Genomic DNA, 15,325 nt, shown 5'->3' on the forward strand with positions numbered 1-15,325 from the left:
AAACGCTGTAGAAGAAGAAACAAACAGAGGAGAGGGTTTTCCACAGCGGGACAAGTTAACCCCCAGAGGGATTTAGAGACTCCGGAGGTGACGTATGGTTTTCACCGTCATTAACTGTGCACAACGTCAGCAGCTGAAAGCAGCATGTCTAATTATGTACAGTGTCTCCGCTTATCATAAACATAGTGATTGTGAATTAACAGCATCACTAACTGTGCACAGAGTGTCCGGTGCTTGTTGTAAACAAACAGAGATCGCTAAGTAAAGACCTCCTGCAGCAGCAGCATATACACACTGTACTGCTACAGAGCTAACTGTAGCCACCTGCCGCTAACGGAGGCTCTTCTTAACAAGCCGGCCTCTGGCTCGTTAGCAGCTCATTAAGAAGAGTAAGAAGGAGTTGCTGGATTTGTCTCCAGTGGCTTTCTTGAAAAATAGTCGCTAAGGGGGTCTGAAAAGGTGCTAAATTTAGCAACAAAGTTGGGAGCACTGCTTCGCCGGTGGGGGGTTATTATCGAATATTTGAATATTAATCCATTAGCACCCCACGATTATTGAATAGTACTTTTGCCTAAATGCACATCCCTACATACAACACAGTCATGCAGAAGTACGCGTACTTGCAGACGCACTTTCAGACCTTTGCGGAGGTAGATAAGATCACTAGATAAGATCGGCTTGACGTCAAAGAATTGGCCGATCGCCGATCCCGCAAAATTAAGGAAATTGGTGCCTCTAATAGATACTGCAAGTTATTGTGAATTATTTTGGCTATGAGTCAAAATGTACAACCACGTAGTAAAAATCTATTTGTTTCGTTATATAATTTGTGTATTGACACAGTTAAGCATGCAACGAAGAACATAACGTACATTTGCACTTAATATAGTTATGTTAAGTAAAAAACAATTAAACAGTGACTTTCAGTTTCACGCAGGTCATGAACAGTGGTTTTAGTGGGTCGAAGTACTGGGTTTCTTTGACTATTTCACCTCGACTACCTTGCTACACAGACTTTTTTGCTCTTTATACTACATCACCTTACTTCCTCCTTCAGCTGCTTGCACAAATGACCTATGAAGTAATCTTTTTCTTTAACACTCTATGTACATTTTTCAGTTAATTCTTTTGACTTTTTTTTTTTTTTACTTGATTTTTTGCTGCATAATTTTGCTACTTTTACTTAAGTAAGCAGATATGAGTACTTCTTCCACCACTCCACATGTATCAGCATTTCTAAGAGACCATTTCCTCACATTGTTTGCAGCATCACAACTCTGCCCGTCCCTCTCCGTGCCCTTGTTTCTCTGTTTCACACACACACATAGTTAAACCCCTCATCATTACAGGTTGTAAACACTCAGGGATCACAATCAGAGCGATGGGGGACTGTCGGTGTTAGCGGCAAGACCTGGCAAGTCACAGGTGGTTCAGCTCACGGAGGAATTTATCACAGGAGACATTTTGACCTGCAGGGAACAGCCGAGTCAGTCAAACTGTGAGAAAAACAAGCCCAGTGGTCGTTATGTTTTTTTTAGTTGTTGTTTCTTTGTGCACACTCAGGGAAGGAGTGATGGTGGCATTACAATCAGACAGAGGGTGTGAGTGTTGAGGAGGGGACTTTAAAGGACAGAGGTGGAGGAGGGGATGGTGGCTCTGGCTAGTTGTTGTGTTTCTTTGCTTTTATAGCGTACATGTGATGCAATAATTCTGCCCTTCTATCACCTGGGGACAAATGTGTCATCACACATTAGTGCACACACACATTAGTACGCATACAACATGTTCATGCACTTAACATTCGAGGCCCTTCCTACTCACACTAATTCAAATCCCCCCCATCCACCCACACACACATGTACATACATTCAAGTGTGTTTGTGTGTAAACACACTTGGGAGACGGTGGAAGAAGGAGAAGACAGAGGACGGGGACAAGTTGCATTCATCTTCTGCTAGGCTGCTGCTACTGCTGCTGCGTGTGCGTGTGGGGGTGTGTTAGTCCCCTTGGATGAGCACACACACGGCTGGGGATGCAGCTGGGAGCATGAGTTCTGACCGAGAGGAGTATGACATGGTCTGTCAGAAAGCTGTGACCCTAATTGTTGACCTTTGCCTGCACAACAGCTCACTGTTGGATCAGGACACCTGTCAGGATTACCTCTTTCTGTTGTCCAGCCACAGCTCTGACCGCAAAGAAGTGGGTAAGGACTATAATTAACTCCTGATCTATATTGGGTGAAAGGCAGCGGCTATCCTGATGTGCTTTGTATGTCTCCGTGCTTATCTTTTCCTCAGAAGAAAGCCAATTTTAAAGCCTTGTGTGCACTTGTACATGAATGCCAAAGCTACAATCTGCTTTTTGCACATTTAGCATGTAGTTTAACCTCTTGTTCCTTTTGTTTACCTTATGTGCGGACACCAATGGTTGCTCAGACAGAGCTTCGACTGAGCCATTAATACATCCTTAATGAGTTTTTGTGACCCCAGGGCAACAGGGAGCAATAGGTGAATAAAACAAACTCACATTGACTCCCCAGTGTGCTCCAGAGAGCAGACCCTCTATACCGTTAATAGATAAGCCTTCAGGCTGACTAATGCCAGCTGATGCTGTCCTGACCACTCAGCCTTACGAAGAAAAGAGACGAGAAACAAACAAACCTTTTCAGAAATGTGTGTCGCTGTGCCTGGGTTAACAACAGAAAGAAACAGCGGTGTTGTGCTTTAAGTATCAACACCCTGGATTTTTGACTTATTCATGAGGGATGATTTACACATCTGTTGCAGCCTCTTGCATCTGTTGCTTTGGCACTCGTAGTGGTCTTCACCCCCTTTTAAAGGAATAATCCCTCACTCTTAATGCATTGTTAATAGAGGAGCTCTACTTCAGGCTTTGTGTGCTCTAAGTCTGCACTGTGTGAATTCTAATTGTGAAATTGTGGCGTTAAAGCTGGCAAACACCGGCTGAATTGTCTTGAAGCAGAGGGAACTGCTGAATTTAGTGTCACGCTGCAGATAGCACCATGCAAGAAATAACCAAAGGCTGTGTGAAGAATTGTAGCTCTACAGATTTAGAAAAGCGGAGCTGACAGTGTAAAGATTTTTAGATAGGTGCTCTTATGTTTCTGTGTATATTTTTGAAAAAATGCTTTATTTTTGTCTGGACAACTGGATTTAGAACTCCAATGCATATCAGGAGGATTTCATACCAATTTTTTGATATGTTGCATTTAGATAAACATAACTGTAATCTATAATAGTTTGCTAATCCAGTTTTTTTTTTTTTTATTTCTTCCTCCAACGATGGACAAATTGGTTTTTAGCTCTGTCAGCAGGTGCACAAGAAAAAGCAAATATCATTTTATGACTGCTTTTTCAAGGATGGGTCCCCGTTCAGTGCATGTCACACCAATCCTGACCAAATCCACTGTCAACTCACATCATTCTCAGTGGAGGAATTGAACGTACATCACAGTGCCACTGGCATCCACCACTGAGCTGTGGGGACATTAAATGCCATTGCATGTTATGCAGCCATTGATGTAGATTATTTCTGCCACATGGAAGCTAAAGACAAGCTGCTTCTCATAATGTTGGAGGATGTGTAGGTTGGGGGGTTGTATGAAATGTCTCCTTGTATATATTTTTCTTTTTCTATAATTCATAGATCACAGAGAGAACAATATGTGGTTGCAGCAAGCGCCATGTCCAACAAACAGAAATTCAAGCAGATGATCTTCTACTGAAAAGGTTTAGGCTGAGAATTTAGCTTGTTATTCACTTGCTTCTTCTAAAAAATGGTATTTCTTATTGTTAAAATTGAAGTAAAAAGGGTCCATTTTGCTTACAAATCAGTACAGTATCCATATATAAGGGGTGTCCCAGACTAAGAATTTGAAGTGAAATTTGGTTAGTCAAATCTTCCCTATGGTCAACTGATCTTTGAATCCTATTTTTTTTTTTTAAATGATTATTAATTGATTTCCCTCTGTTTAGGCTTCATGTATCTATATAAAAACAGCAAAAACAACAAAATCATTGGCCAAGATAAATGTGACTCTCACTTGTTCTTATGTGAGCGATACACGTATAGTTTTATTTTGAAACACTAGCTTTATGCTGTTGTTATCGAGCTTTATTGAGGCTCGGATGGTCCCACAGATTTGGATTTTGCAACTAAGTCTACCATGGTGATATATTCACACACACTAAGGAGACCAATTGAAAGCAGTTATTTTCAGAATATAAATCATCATTTATTGTGAGACATCGAACAATTCTCAAGTCAAATCAGACACTGGATTTTTCTTTAGATTTGTGTCCTTTTTTAGTCAAATTGTGATGTAATTAATAAGAAATTTAAGATCAATTTATGTTTTTATCTGAATCTTTGGTACCAACTGTTTGTGAGGGTACTGGTAATTTAATTGATTAAAATCTGTGAGGGCAGGCTCAGAAATAGTCTGTAACATTGCTTCAATAGTCCTGACATCTTGAGATTCGTCGCCTATATTCTAAGATGAATTATCATCCTTTATAAATAGTAAATAAACAAAAGGTTATTGATGTATTTTTATTAGAAGTTGAAGCTTCCCGTTTTAAGTTAGATGCTTGTGTGTTCAGACAGACAGACAAAGCGAATTCTAGAGGTCAATAGAATTGCACAATTTGATGCGAAAATGCATCTGTGCAAGTTGAGAAATGTTTCAAATTGTGTGCATATTCTGGTGCTTTATGAATCCATAGAGTGTAAGCTTAGCTAACTAGTTTCCAATTTTGAGAGTGAAATACAAAGTTAGTACCATTTTTAAATATTTTAAACTTGTGGAGTGTGTTGCATGTTTTAACTTTCTCATTGTTCCATAAACCTCAAGATGCACATTCCCAAAGTAAATCTGAACCTCCGTTGCTCCGAAATATATACACTTTGTTTTCTCTACTACATCTCAGGTTTTAGGGAAATTTAAGAGTATAAAAGTTCATTGCTTTAATTTGCCCCATTTTCTCCTCTGTGACAGCGCAAAAGAGCACATTAGGTTTGCAAACATGCAGCTGTTGAATATATCTGCAACTATCAGGCTCACAGCAGCAGAGACATTTTCCTGAGTAAAATCCCCCTCCAAACTCCCCTCTGATGGTTGTGCATCCCCTTGCTAGTCTCGAATCGATTATGATAAAATAAGAATGACTAATTAGAAAGCCTGGGACTTTAATTCCCCTGTCCTGATGCGGCTAGGAGATAATAACCCATTGTCTTTATTGACCAATTTGTTGAATCTTGAGTTGGCTGATTGTATTCCAATCAAGGCCGCGTCGGACCCACCTGCTGTGCATGTGAGAGGCAACACAAGACTTTTTCAGGGAGATAAATGAGAGCTCGTATCGGCGCCTCACACTCTGCTGAGCGAACATTTCCCACTGATCAACTGCCTGACTCAGATATTGATATTCACTCCCAGCGTTGATACAGGTTACAAAACATATCCCTTAAGCCTGTGTAACTCCTGAATGGCTGGATGCACTTATAACCCACCTCCTGCCCCCTCTCCTCCAAACAAACACAACACTCACACTCATTATATATTCCTCCTTCATTATCAGCGGCAGCTTCAGGTGTGGGCTTTGAATCGACAAGGCCTTTTATTTTTTTCACGTTATTTCTTGCACGCCCATCTCATCTTGAGGTTTATTAAACAGGACCTTGGCTGGCAGAGGATATTAGCATCAGCAGATCATTCATTTAGTTCCCACTGGTATCCACTCTCTGTGTCCGTGGTATTTTCAGGCACGGATGGTGCATTGCAGGTTGGATCCAAAACAGAAAAACAAGAACATCAAATTAACTGCACTGTGGAGATTAGAACCCCAGCTGAACCACTATGCCTTTTAATAATTAATACCCACTGTCTACTGTCTCTGTATTTTATTGATACAACATTTCACTGTAGACCACAAAAGGACAATGCTGTCTGTTCCTGTTGTGGAAGATAACACTGGAAAAAATGCCTGTCATCAAAAGACCAAACGCCAGTCCTCTAAGGCCTGTGCTATTATTGCTGTAATCATTAGAATAATAAAACACATTTTGGTATTTTTTCTTATAGCATTCCTTGAAGAAAGGTGAGTAAGAAAAACATCCAATATGTAGAATTAAGAGGTCCTCTCTCCTTACTTCGCACATTAAAGCAACATTACATAGAATTGGCATTTTTCTGCAATTTAGTGTCCCTATAGTTTGTAATTCAGAGTGCAGTTCACCTTTACAAAGCTCCCTGTCATAAATAAGAACATCTGTATAAGTCCACTTGGTATGATTACACTGCTTATGATCAAAAAGTAGTTGACAACTTTGCAAACGCAGCCAAACATCAAGCAAGTGGAGCAACACAAGACATGGCAAGCCAGGTAATTTTATGTAATTCAATAACCAAAACCCCAGTCTTTAAACCAGGAGACCAGTGTTTGTGTCTGGTTAAGTTATTTAAACCCTTATCCTGTTCTTTTCCCTTAACTATTGTGGTTTTGGTTGCTAAACCTAACAATATTACTGGACTAAAAGCACTTATCACCATATCACATTTAGTAGGATGTCAAATGAATCGCACTGTTTGTAGGAAATCATAGGAACCCCGTCATGAGAATATGTTGAGCTTTAAAATGATGATCAAACATTTAGTTAATATACATGAGGTAAGAATACAGACAAGCATCCCAAAGAAACATCTTATCAAGGTCTTTGTTGTATTGTTGCATTCAATATAACATTCCATTCCAGCTTGAAAATGCTGAGATTCTTTGCCTTCCAAGATTTCACAAATTTCCTTTCCTTTTTTTTGTTCAGGTTCATCTGGTTATTGTCAGTTGAATCAATTTGCGGATTTGTTTGTGACATTTACGGTTGACGGGTGAGTCAAACTTTTCACCCCAACAACGTAATGTGCTTCACCATTGTCTCTATAACAGATGCCTGTGTGCAGCACTGATGCATGGGCTAAGCTCAACTAAATCACTGCAACAAATATTGACATTTTTTTATGTTGGGCTCCACATTTTGCTGTTTGCTGTCACAATTTTGTGTAAGTTTGGTTGCCTTTTTTTTTCAAAAATGGTTGCCAATGTCTACTTGGCACCTGTCACTGTCAAGTCAAGTGTTATTTAAAGGTAAAGTACCGGTAAAATGTTGACATTTAACACATGTGAAAAGGTATAGGATAATCTAATGTGTTTGTTTCATGACAGCAGGAGTTCAAACCGCATTCGATGGAGTAGGGTCAGTGAGCCGGCTCAGTAGGAGGAGGAAATAATGACTGGCAAAGTGGAACACATTTTTCATTAAAGTTAATGCGCAAAAGACAAAAGTCAAACAGTGGCTTGAATACCAATCAGCTCTTCTGTAAGCAGTCTGTGAACAGCATTATAAACAGGAACGCCTTCATCTCTCTTCCTCTGATGGTGTTTCCTCCCCCCACATTTTAATTTTAAAGCTCAATGGCAACTGGGACGTCCCCAAAGGTGCTAATTTCAAGTGATGTTATCTGCTCCCCAGTTGAACAGCTGTGGAACTATCTTGAATGTGAATCCATCTCCATGAATAAATAATAAAAATCCTTCTTCCTTGACTCAATAGCCCAGATAGCACCACACTGTGTTGTACCTTGTGTCAGTGTTTCACAGGACAGTGCTCTCCACATGGCTTTCTCCTGCAAAATGCATCAGTGTCATTAATGACTGAGGTGTTAGGAGGATGAGTAATGTAGAAACCTGCTGCGTGTTATTCAGGCCAGCGCACTGGGCACGGCCTCTGCTGAGCTATTGAGCAGTAACATCGGTTTATTGATTAAAGAATCAGGCCCCAAGCGAGCAGAGCGGTGAGAGCCTCACAGGGAGACCAGAGACACGAGAGGCATAAGAATTTTTTTTCTTTTTTGCCTCCTGCCCCACTGAAGCACAACACTATACTACATATGGTACTGAAATACAATAATTGGCCATTTGCTATGTGGCATCCCCTTTGTTAGAGTTGCATGTCAAGATTTCTGCTCATGTGCAGCACATATGCAGTTTGAAACGAAAACAAAGCGAGGTGTAGCACTAGAAAGTCATTTTTACACAATGGGTCCTTGATTTCAGGCTGAGGTAGATAAATGCAGGCTTCTCCCCTTCTAGCTGGTGGTTGTTAAAAACAAGCCAACCAATAATTCTGTTCTTACGTAACACATGAATGTTGATATTGATCGAAACATGCATTTGGACCTGTAGTAGCACGCTCTTTGACAAATGGCATCACTTCTAGAAAAAAAAAATGGCATAGTCCACCTTCCGTCTGATATTTTGCCATTTGGAAAGAAATTTAAGAATGCTAGATAAATATTTAGTTGTTTTTTTGTTTTTTAAATCCAAGTGAATGGTGGAGTCCACACCCCAATTATATCTATAAAAGCAACAAGTGTGTGTGTGTGTGTGTGTATGTGTGGATGTGTGTCTAGGGCATATCTCGCTGACCATTAGTCAGACTGACCTAAGATTTCATATGTGGCTTGTGCACGACACGAAGGTGTCCATCCTTGATGTTCACGATTTTTTAATTCATTTTTCAAAACATTATTATTTACGTAGGACGTGTTGCGGCATTGCACTGTTTCTGATCGGACGCCTTTTAGGGGAGCTCAGCCCCATTGTGTAATAGGCCTACACCTGGTCAGAAACCCAATTCACTCTGGATTTCCATCCCTGACTCATCTCATCTGTAAGTCTATTTAGCCTACATATCTTTCTGAGTTTTAAAGTGCGCTACAAGGTTCAATTTTCCAATATTCTAATAGTTTCCAGCGAATATAAATGTTCAATGTGTATGTGCTGGATGGTGTGTGAATACATACTTCCTATGGGCACTGCACTAGTAATACATAATGAGTGCTTAATGAAATCAACAGCATGTCTCTCCCTCTCTCTCGCTCTCCTCGCCTTTGTCTCTTTACACTTTGACCCCATTTACACTTGGTATTAAATATGTCTTGGGCAATCGGATCACAAGTGGTCAGCGTTGAATACAACAGGTCAACAGGGGTGAACAGGGTCCAAGATGCATTGTGATCAGATCATTCAAACAACTTACCGAGGTGGTCTAGGACGCACATTTGACCACATATATTTTGAAGTGGAAATGGGATGTGTCCTAATGCGTCTCTGCAGGCTGTGTGGTGGTCGTTTTGATGGCAGAGCACAAATGGTTGAAAAAATGGAGAGGAGCACTGATGTACGTGTATGGGATGCAAGTGAAATCATATCTAACCTCGATTTGAGCTGAAGCTTTATTTCAAAGAAAACTTGACGACTCATATCGTAACGCCATTTACGAGGGTATAGCAAGAAAACAACTAGCGACTCGAGTTGTTGTTATCCGATGTAATAGATGTGCATGGGGCAATTTCACCTTCTAGAAGAAGTGGAGTAGGTAGAAAAGAAATCCGGACACAAATGGTCAGCTGGAAACCCTTGGAGACCCATGATACACACAGGTGTTAACTGCAATATGTCTCATCTGTCCACTTGTGATTTGACCGCCAAAGACATGTAAACAGGGTTTTGGCTCATGTTTTTTTAGTTTCATAAAGGCTAAAAAGTCTCTTACTACAGCCGCCATACACCACAGATTACTATACTATACTTTAAGATGGTATCATTTTTTGGTAGAAGCTTAGAAAAAGAAAAGACAAGTGGTTTTTAGTCTTTTGTTTTGCTTCATATGACTTCCTCATGTCACTGATGTCAAGCTCTTTCCATTCTCTCTTTTCTAACGAAGCCGCTTGTTCCAATTTCTCAGTTTCACTGGCTGGTTTCAGTTCGTGAAGCCGTTTTGTCATAATGGCTGTTGAGCTGTCTGTCACGGTGAGAGCTTCGGGGCCTCTGGGGGCCGACACTCCTGTCACGCTCGTAGGGGTTGATGGTGTAGAATGAGACGTGGGGCCCGTACACCTCATCACACAAATTAATGTGCAGTCTTTGAGGGTAATATCACTAAGTGGTTGAACACTAAAAATACTGAATTGTTCAGGCAAGACTAGCTTGGACCTGCAAATTGGACTGGCAGTGGGAAACCTTTTTTTGTGCCAGCATGATGCAGTTCAGGCTGCAACTATTGATTGTTTTTGTTAATCTGAAGTTAGATTCATCAGGTGGCCAGAAACAAACTTTAAATGAATGCTAATGTTCCTCAGTCACTGCTGGTGGTAGAATTTGGTAATTGTTTGCCAACATGTGCAAAAACAGCTTCATGCAGTGATAATACCTTGACTCAGTAGAAATCTGCAAAACCTGTATTACACTGTAAATGGGTGGAAATTGTTACGGCACAATTCAAGCTTGAAAAACTTAAAAACTCAACAAGGGGCTCAGAAAATACATTTTTAAAGTCTGGAAGCATTTCCTTTCCCATTTTAAACAAACTTCTGTATCCAAACATTAAGTATAGGTTCCCTTCTGTCCCCAGAGTGGTTGGCAGTTTTGTTTTTGGATGAGATTCTTGTATGTGTATGAACGTCTATGTGTGCATTGGGGTTGGAGTATTTTGTCAAGCTGTGATGCTGATTGTTGTGATTTGTGTCGCATTTGGACAAAAAATTGTGGTTGTTTAAAAAGCTCAGTAAAAACTTTCAAAATATACAGTGATGGTATGTCAGTGTTGCATTTACAAGTCGACAAAAAAAAACCCTAAGTTTACATTTTTTACAATCTAATAATGCGCTATAATTTGTCAGATTAATGTAATGTATAGGTGAGTAGGTAGGTAAGTCTAGCAAGTGCCAAAGTCGAAGTCAAAGTAAAATTTTACCTATAATTACTTTGCTTCCAAGAGGTTAAGTAATGTATTTTATTTCCAGAACCTACAGTCAAAATGCACCATCAAAAATAGTTGCTCCATGTCTGATAGTCACTATCCTTAACCGCTTATCTGAACTTGTGCCACAGGGGGCTGCAGCCTATCCCAGTTGGCATTGAGCGACTGGCGGGTTACATCTTGGAAAGGTCGTCAGGCTAACATATTCACACCAACAGGCAATTTAAAGTCACCTACCATACCTAACCTGCATATCTTTGGACTGTGGGAGGAAGCCGGAGGACCCACACAGAACCCACGCTGAGATAAAACCTCCACACAGAAGAGCCGCAAGCCCGAGTTGAATCTGTGACCCTCTTGCTGTTAGGTGAAACCGCTACACCACCATGTAGATAGATAGATAGATAGATAGATAGATAGATAGATAGATAGATAGATAGATAGATAGATAGATAGATAGATAGATAGATAGATAGATAGATAGATAGATAGATAGATAGATAGATAGATAGATAGATAGATAGATAGATAGAACTTTATTGTCTGTCACGAGTGACAGAAATTAGTTTTTGACAGGCTCATATAAAAAACACTACGAAACAAACAAACATTAAAAACACAAAAATGTGTACAATCATGCTAAAAAAGAGGGGGTTAAAAAGTAGCAGAGTGTTCATTTTTTATTGTTCAGGGTGGTTATTGCAGAGGGTATGAAGGATTTTTTGTAGATGTTTTTCCTGGCCAGTGGAACCTTATAACGTTTGCCTGATGGCAGCAGCTGGAAGCAGTGGTGGAGGGGGTGAGAAAAGTCTTCTGTGATCAGGGTGGCCTTCCTGATCACAGACCGGCTATACAGTTCTGAGAGGGGGGTTTGTGGTGCTCCAATGATTTAGCTCCGTCTCTGCTACCGTAGATGTAAAAATGGGCAACTGTTTGCTAACACGTTCACCATGATATCTTTATGAGGTGATAATGTGTCAGTGTTGTGTTCACAGCTTGTTTCACTGCCAAGTGGCCAGAAATTAATTAATGCTGGTTGGATAAATGAATAAAAGCTGGAAGGTGTTCAAACAATTAGTGTTGCATCTGTTACTCATTTCACAAAAATCAGTTTTACTTTCAAATGTACACAAAAATCTAAGAATATCTATCCTATATAACCTATCAATGAGGTTGTTTTTGAACAGACTTCAGAACAATAAAAACATGTTTTTGCTCATAGCGGTTTTGTATTATTTTATAGGGCACCAGTACTTTCTATATACCCAATATTAACAAAAATACTTTATTTCCCCTTTCTCTCAGATATCCAATTGTTACTCCCTTGTTACTCGTAGTGTTCTTCCACTGTACCTACATTTATTAAATATTTTATTGCTTTTCCATACATGAAATCACACTTGAAATCACAGGCTGTAATAAAAAAAAAGATTCTCCTGAGCATATCCTTACCCGAGGGAAGATTATATTTCAGATAATTGTATGCTTAAATGCTTACACAAGTGGAGTGACTTATTGAAAGAGTGTTGTTATTCTCATATAGACGGTGTGTGAAAATAACACACATGAGGTCCAGTCAACAGGAAGGCGTTTTCATCTGTTGCCTCTGGGAGAAGGATGTGAGATATTTTCTTTGTTCTATAACTGTAACTACCCACGAGCTATGACAAGATAATGAGGAGGAGGTCTACTACATTAAAACTTCATCCACTAATTAGATAGAGACGCTGCACGCATGAAAGGCTAAATTAAATACAAATACCAATGCTTAAGGGGCAATCCAAGGGTGTAATATGCAAGTAGCGCTGCATAGTTTTGCACTATGATGCCAACAGGGTACTGAATCCTGCCCCATTGTGTTGTGACAGTGATTGAAGATGTTTTTCTTCTTTATTTTTTTAAGTTTAGCCAAAGGGGACAAGCACCACTTTATATAAAAAACAGTCCATTATACAATGTGTGGACTTCTTTTTAGGTTATAGACAGTGCACTCTTGTATCTGCCTATAAATCTTGTATTCGTGAGCTGCCAGAAAATGTGTTAGTCACAGTGCACCTAGAACATATGGTGCCTTAGGCCCTCCGTCGGTTCAGACTATATCATTCCCATTTCCTGGAATCTCTGCTGCTTCCTATATTTTGTGTTTTCACTTATACTGCCATTAACAATCCCCCGAGGTAACATGACCCGCAAGAAGTACAACCAGGGTAGATGGGAGATGGGGGAAGGACAAACTGAATAACATCCTCATAACAAAAGACTAGGAGGCAAAGAAAAGTGTGTCTAGCATGTCAATATGTGTGCAAATGTGAGGCTATGGAATAACGAGGTGATCATGTTTCATTAAAACTAAAAGGCAGAATTTGATTTTTCCCCTTCTTTGAAAACAAGTGGGAAATAGAGGTGTGCAATTTGAGGTCTGTTGTGACATTTCATCCTCTGATTATATTAGCGCCCTCTGCAAAGCAGCCGCTGCCTGGTCTGAAATGATGTTACCTAAGCTGACAAGAATTGATGGAATGACCTTACAGCTTGTCCACCGGTGGAAAATTGTTCCACGGTTTCACTGTGAAACATCGGAGATGTGAAAGAGGCGTGTATCTCTGTTGCATCTTTATCACTAATATTACATCAGTTGAGCAACACTAGACTGTAGAGCAGGAGTTCAGATGGGTAAGGAGTTCTTATAAAACTTACAGAAAAAGCCTTTTACAACAGTGAAATATATGGTGAATTCAATATTTGGCATACAGCCAGACAAGAAGTAGTTATAATCACCTCGTACATACACACACTCTGGGGGCCATGTTCCATTATTCATCAACAGACACGTCCTCGAAATTAGCATATTTCATTTATCTGTTAGATGCAGTAATAAATATCCAGATATAGATTCTGTTCTGTGACAAAATTATTTAAAATTCATTCATTCGGAGGTGCAAGTTTTTCCTGGAAAACAATGTGAGAAGAAATGTTTTGAAATGCAAATAGCAGAAGTGGAACTTTTTCTGAAACATAAATAATTACAACAGTTTAGAAAACAGGTAAGCTCCATCTCGTGAGTTCCAAGGTTCTTCTCGATGTATAGGAGCTCACCAAGAATAAGTCTTTCAAATCAATTAGTGGAAAACAACTAGTATTATTCAGCAATTTTTTTACAGAGGAACACATTCTTTCTTTTGCAAGTAAAACGTAGTAAAATGCATCTTTCCAAATCAATGCTTTCTCACTCCCAACTCCTCACATGCAAATGCTTTTTTGTCAGTGGTCCTATACGTCAAACTATGGTGCTCCATGAATCCCTCTAGCTCAGTTTTGCAGATGCAGGGTTACAAGGAGGAATTCAGGTGACGTAGTATAAAATGTAAGGGTGTCATGATTTCAAATCTCAACAGTAAATCGATCAAAATAGATGATAACATAAGATAAAATAGATTTCAAAAGCAGGATTGACAATCTGTTCAACTGTATGAATCAAGAGTTGATGACGGCAAAGCCGTCAGTGCTGGAAAAAAGGTTCAAATTGAAAATGTAATCAAATTGTGACACGCCTAATGAAAAGCATCCAGAAGACTGCTGTTTGTGTCCCGCGTGAATAGCTCCATACCAATAATAATAATAATAATAATAATAATAATAATAATAATAATAATAATAAATAATAATAATAATACCAATAATTTTAAGAAAATAGAGGCCATGTTCAATTAGTCGATCTGTAAATAATTTCAGCTGAACATGAAAATATATTTATAATAAATAAATAAATAAATAAATAAAAGCTGTGGACAGGCAAACATGCGATTCAACATTTATGAGGAATCCAGATTCCAATAATTCATGAATAATGAATAAAAGCATGTTTATTTCAGTTTAACTGAGAATTACTCACTGCTTTTAAACTCACTATTTCACTGCCATAGTTAATACCAAAACACAGTGTTATTTCCAGGAAACTTTCAGTAAATTGTCAGGACTTAATTAAAAAATAACAAACCTGTAACATAAAGTGTGACTAATCAGCATTATACTGCAGACTTTAATTGGGCCCACATCTGTGAACTAGCTGCTCTGCATATCTATCAGCAGGTTTATTATGATTTTAATATTAATCACTATCGTTTACATGAGAGTAAGGAAATATATCTGGTGGTATATCCGTGTTGTAAATGTCTTGGGTGAATTTATTCCTGTGTGGCATTAATATTACAACAGGTGAAACATGTCGGGAGAGTGATAGGAATGAGTCACCCTAATTTACAAGTTATCAGTAATGACCTGGGGGTCACTTATGGAAATCTCTCTATGTAAATAAGTTTTAAAGATGGTAATTCATCCCCTGGTAGATCATAGCCCCCCTCTTTGACAAGCTAATCCCCAGCCAAGCGTGTAATTAAGAACAGAGTCGGGTATGCTGGGAATGCAATGCATGCATGTGACATGACAGTGAGGCAGCGCGGTGTGCCATCATCAGTGAAAACTAATCACC

At 39.3% G+C, this 15,325-nt stretch overlaps 1 protein-coding gene across 1 annotated transcript in view; it reads left to right on the forward strand.

Annotated features, from left to right (window-relative positions):
- The first annotated feature begins 1,991 nt into the window (after positions 1 to 1,991).
- Positions 1,992 to 15,325, forward strand: part of syt6a (synaptotagmin VIa) — a 72,571-nt gene continuing 59,237 nt past the window's right edge. The window contains exon 1 of the mRNA XM_059333011.1: positions 1,992 to 2,203. Coding sequence (XP_059188994.1) covers positions 2,011 to 2,203 — 193 coding nt within the window. The 5' untranslated portion in view covers positions 1,992 to 2,010. The remainder of the gene's footprint in view (positions 2,204 to 15,325) is intronic.

This window comes from Centropristis striata, chromosome 5, assembly GCF_030273125.1.
Source record: "Centropristis striata isolate RG_2023a ecotype Rhode Island chromosome 5, C.striata_1.0, whole genome shotgun sequence".
In the NCBI taxonomy this organism is placed as follows: Eukaryota; Metazoa; Chordata; class Actinopteri; order Perciformes; family Serranidae; genus Centropristis; species Centropristis striata.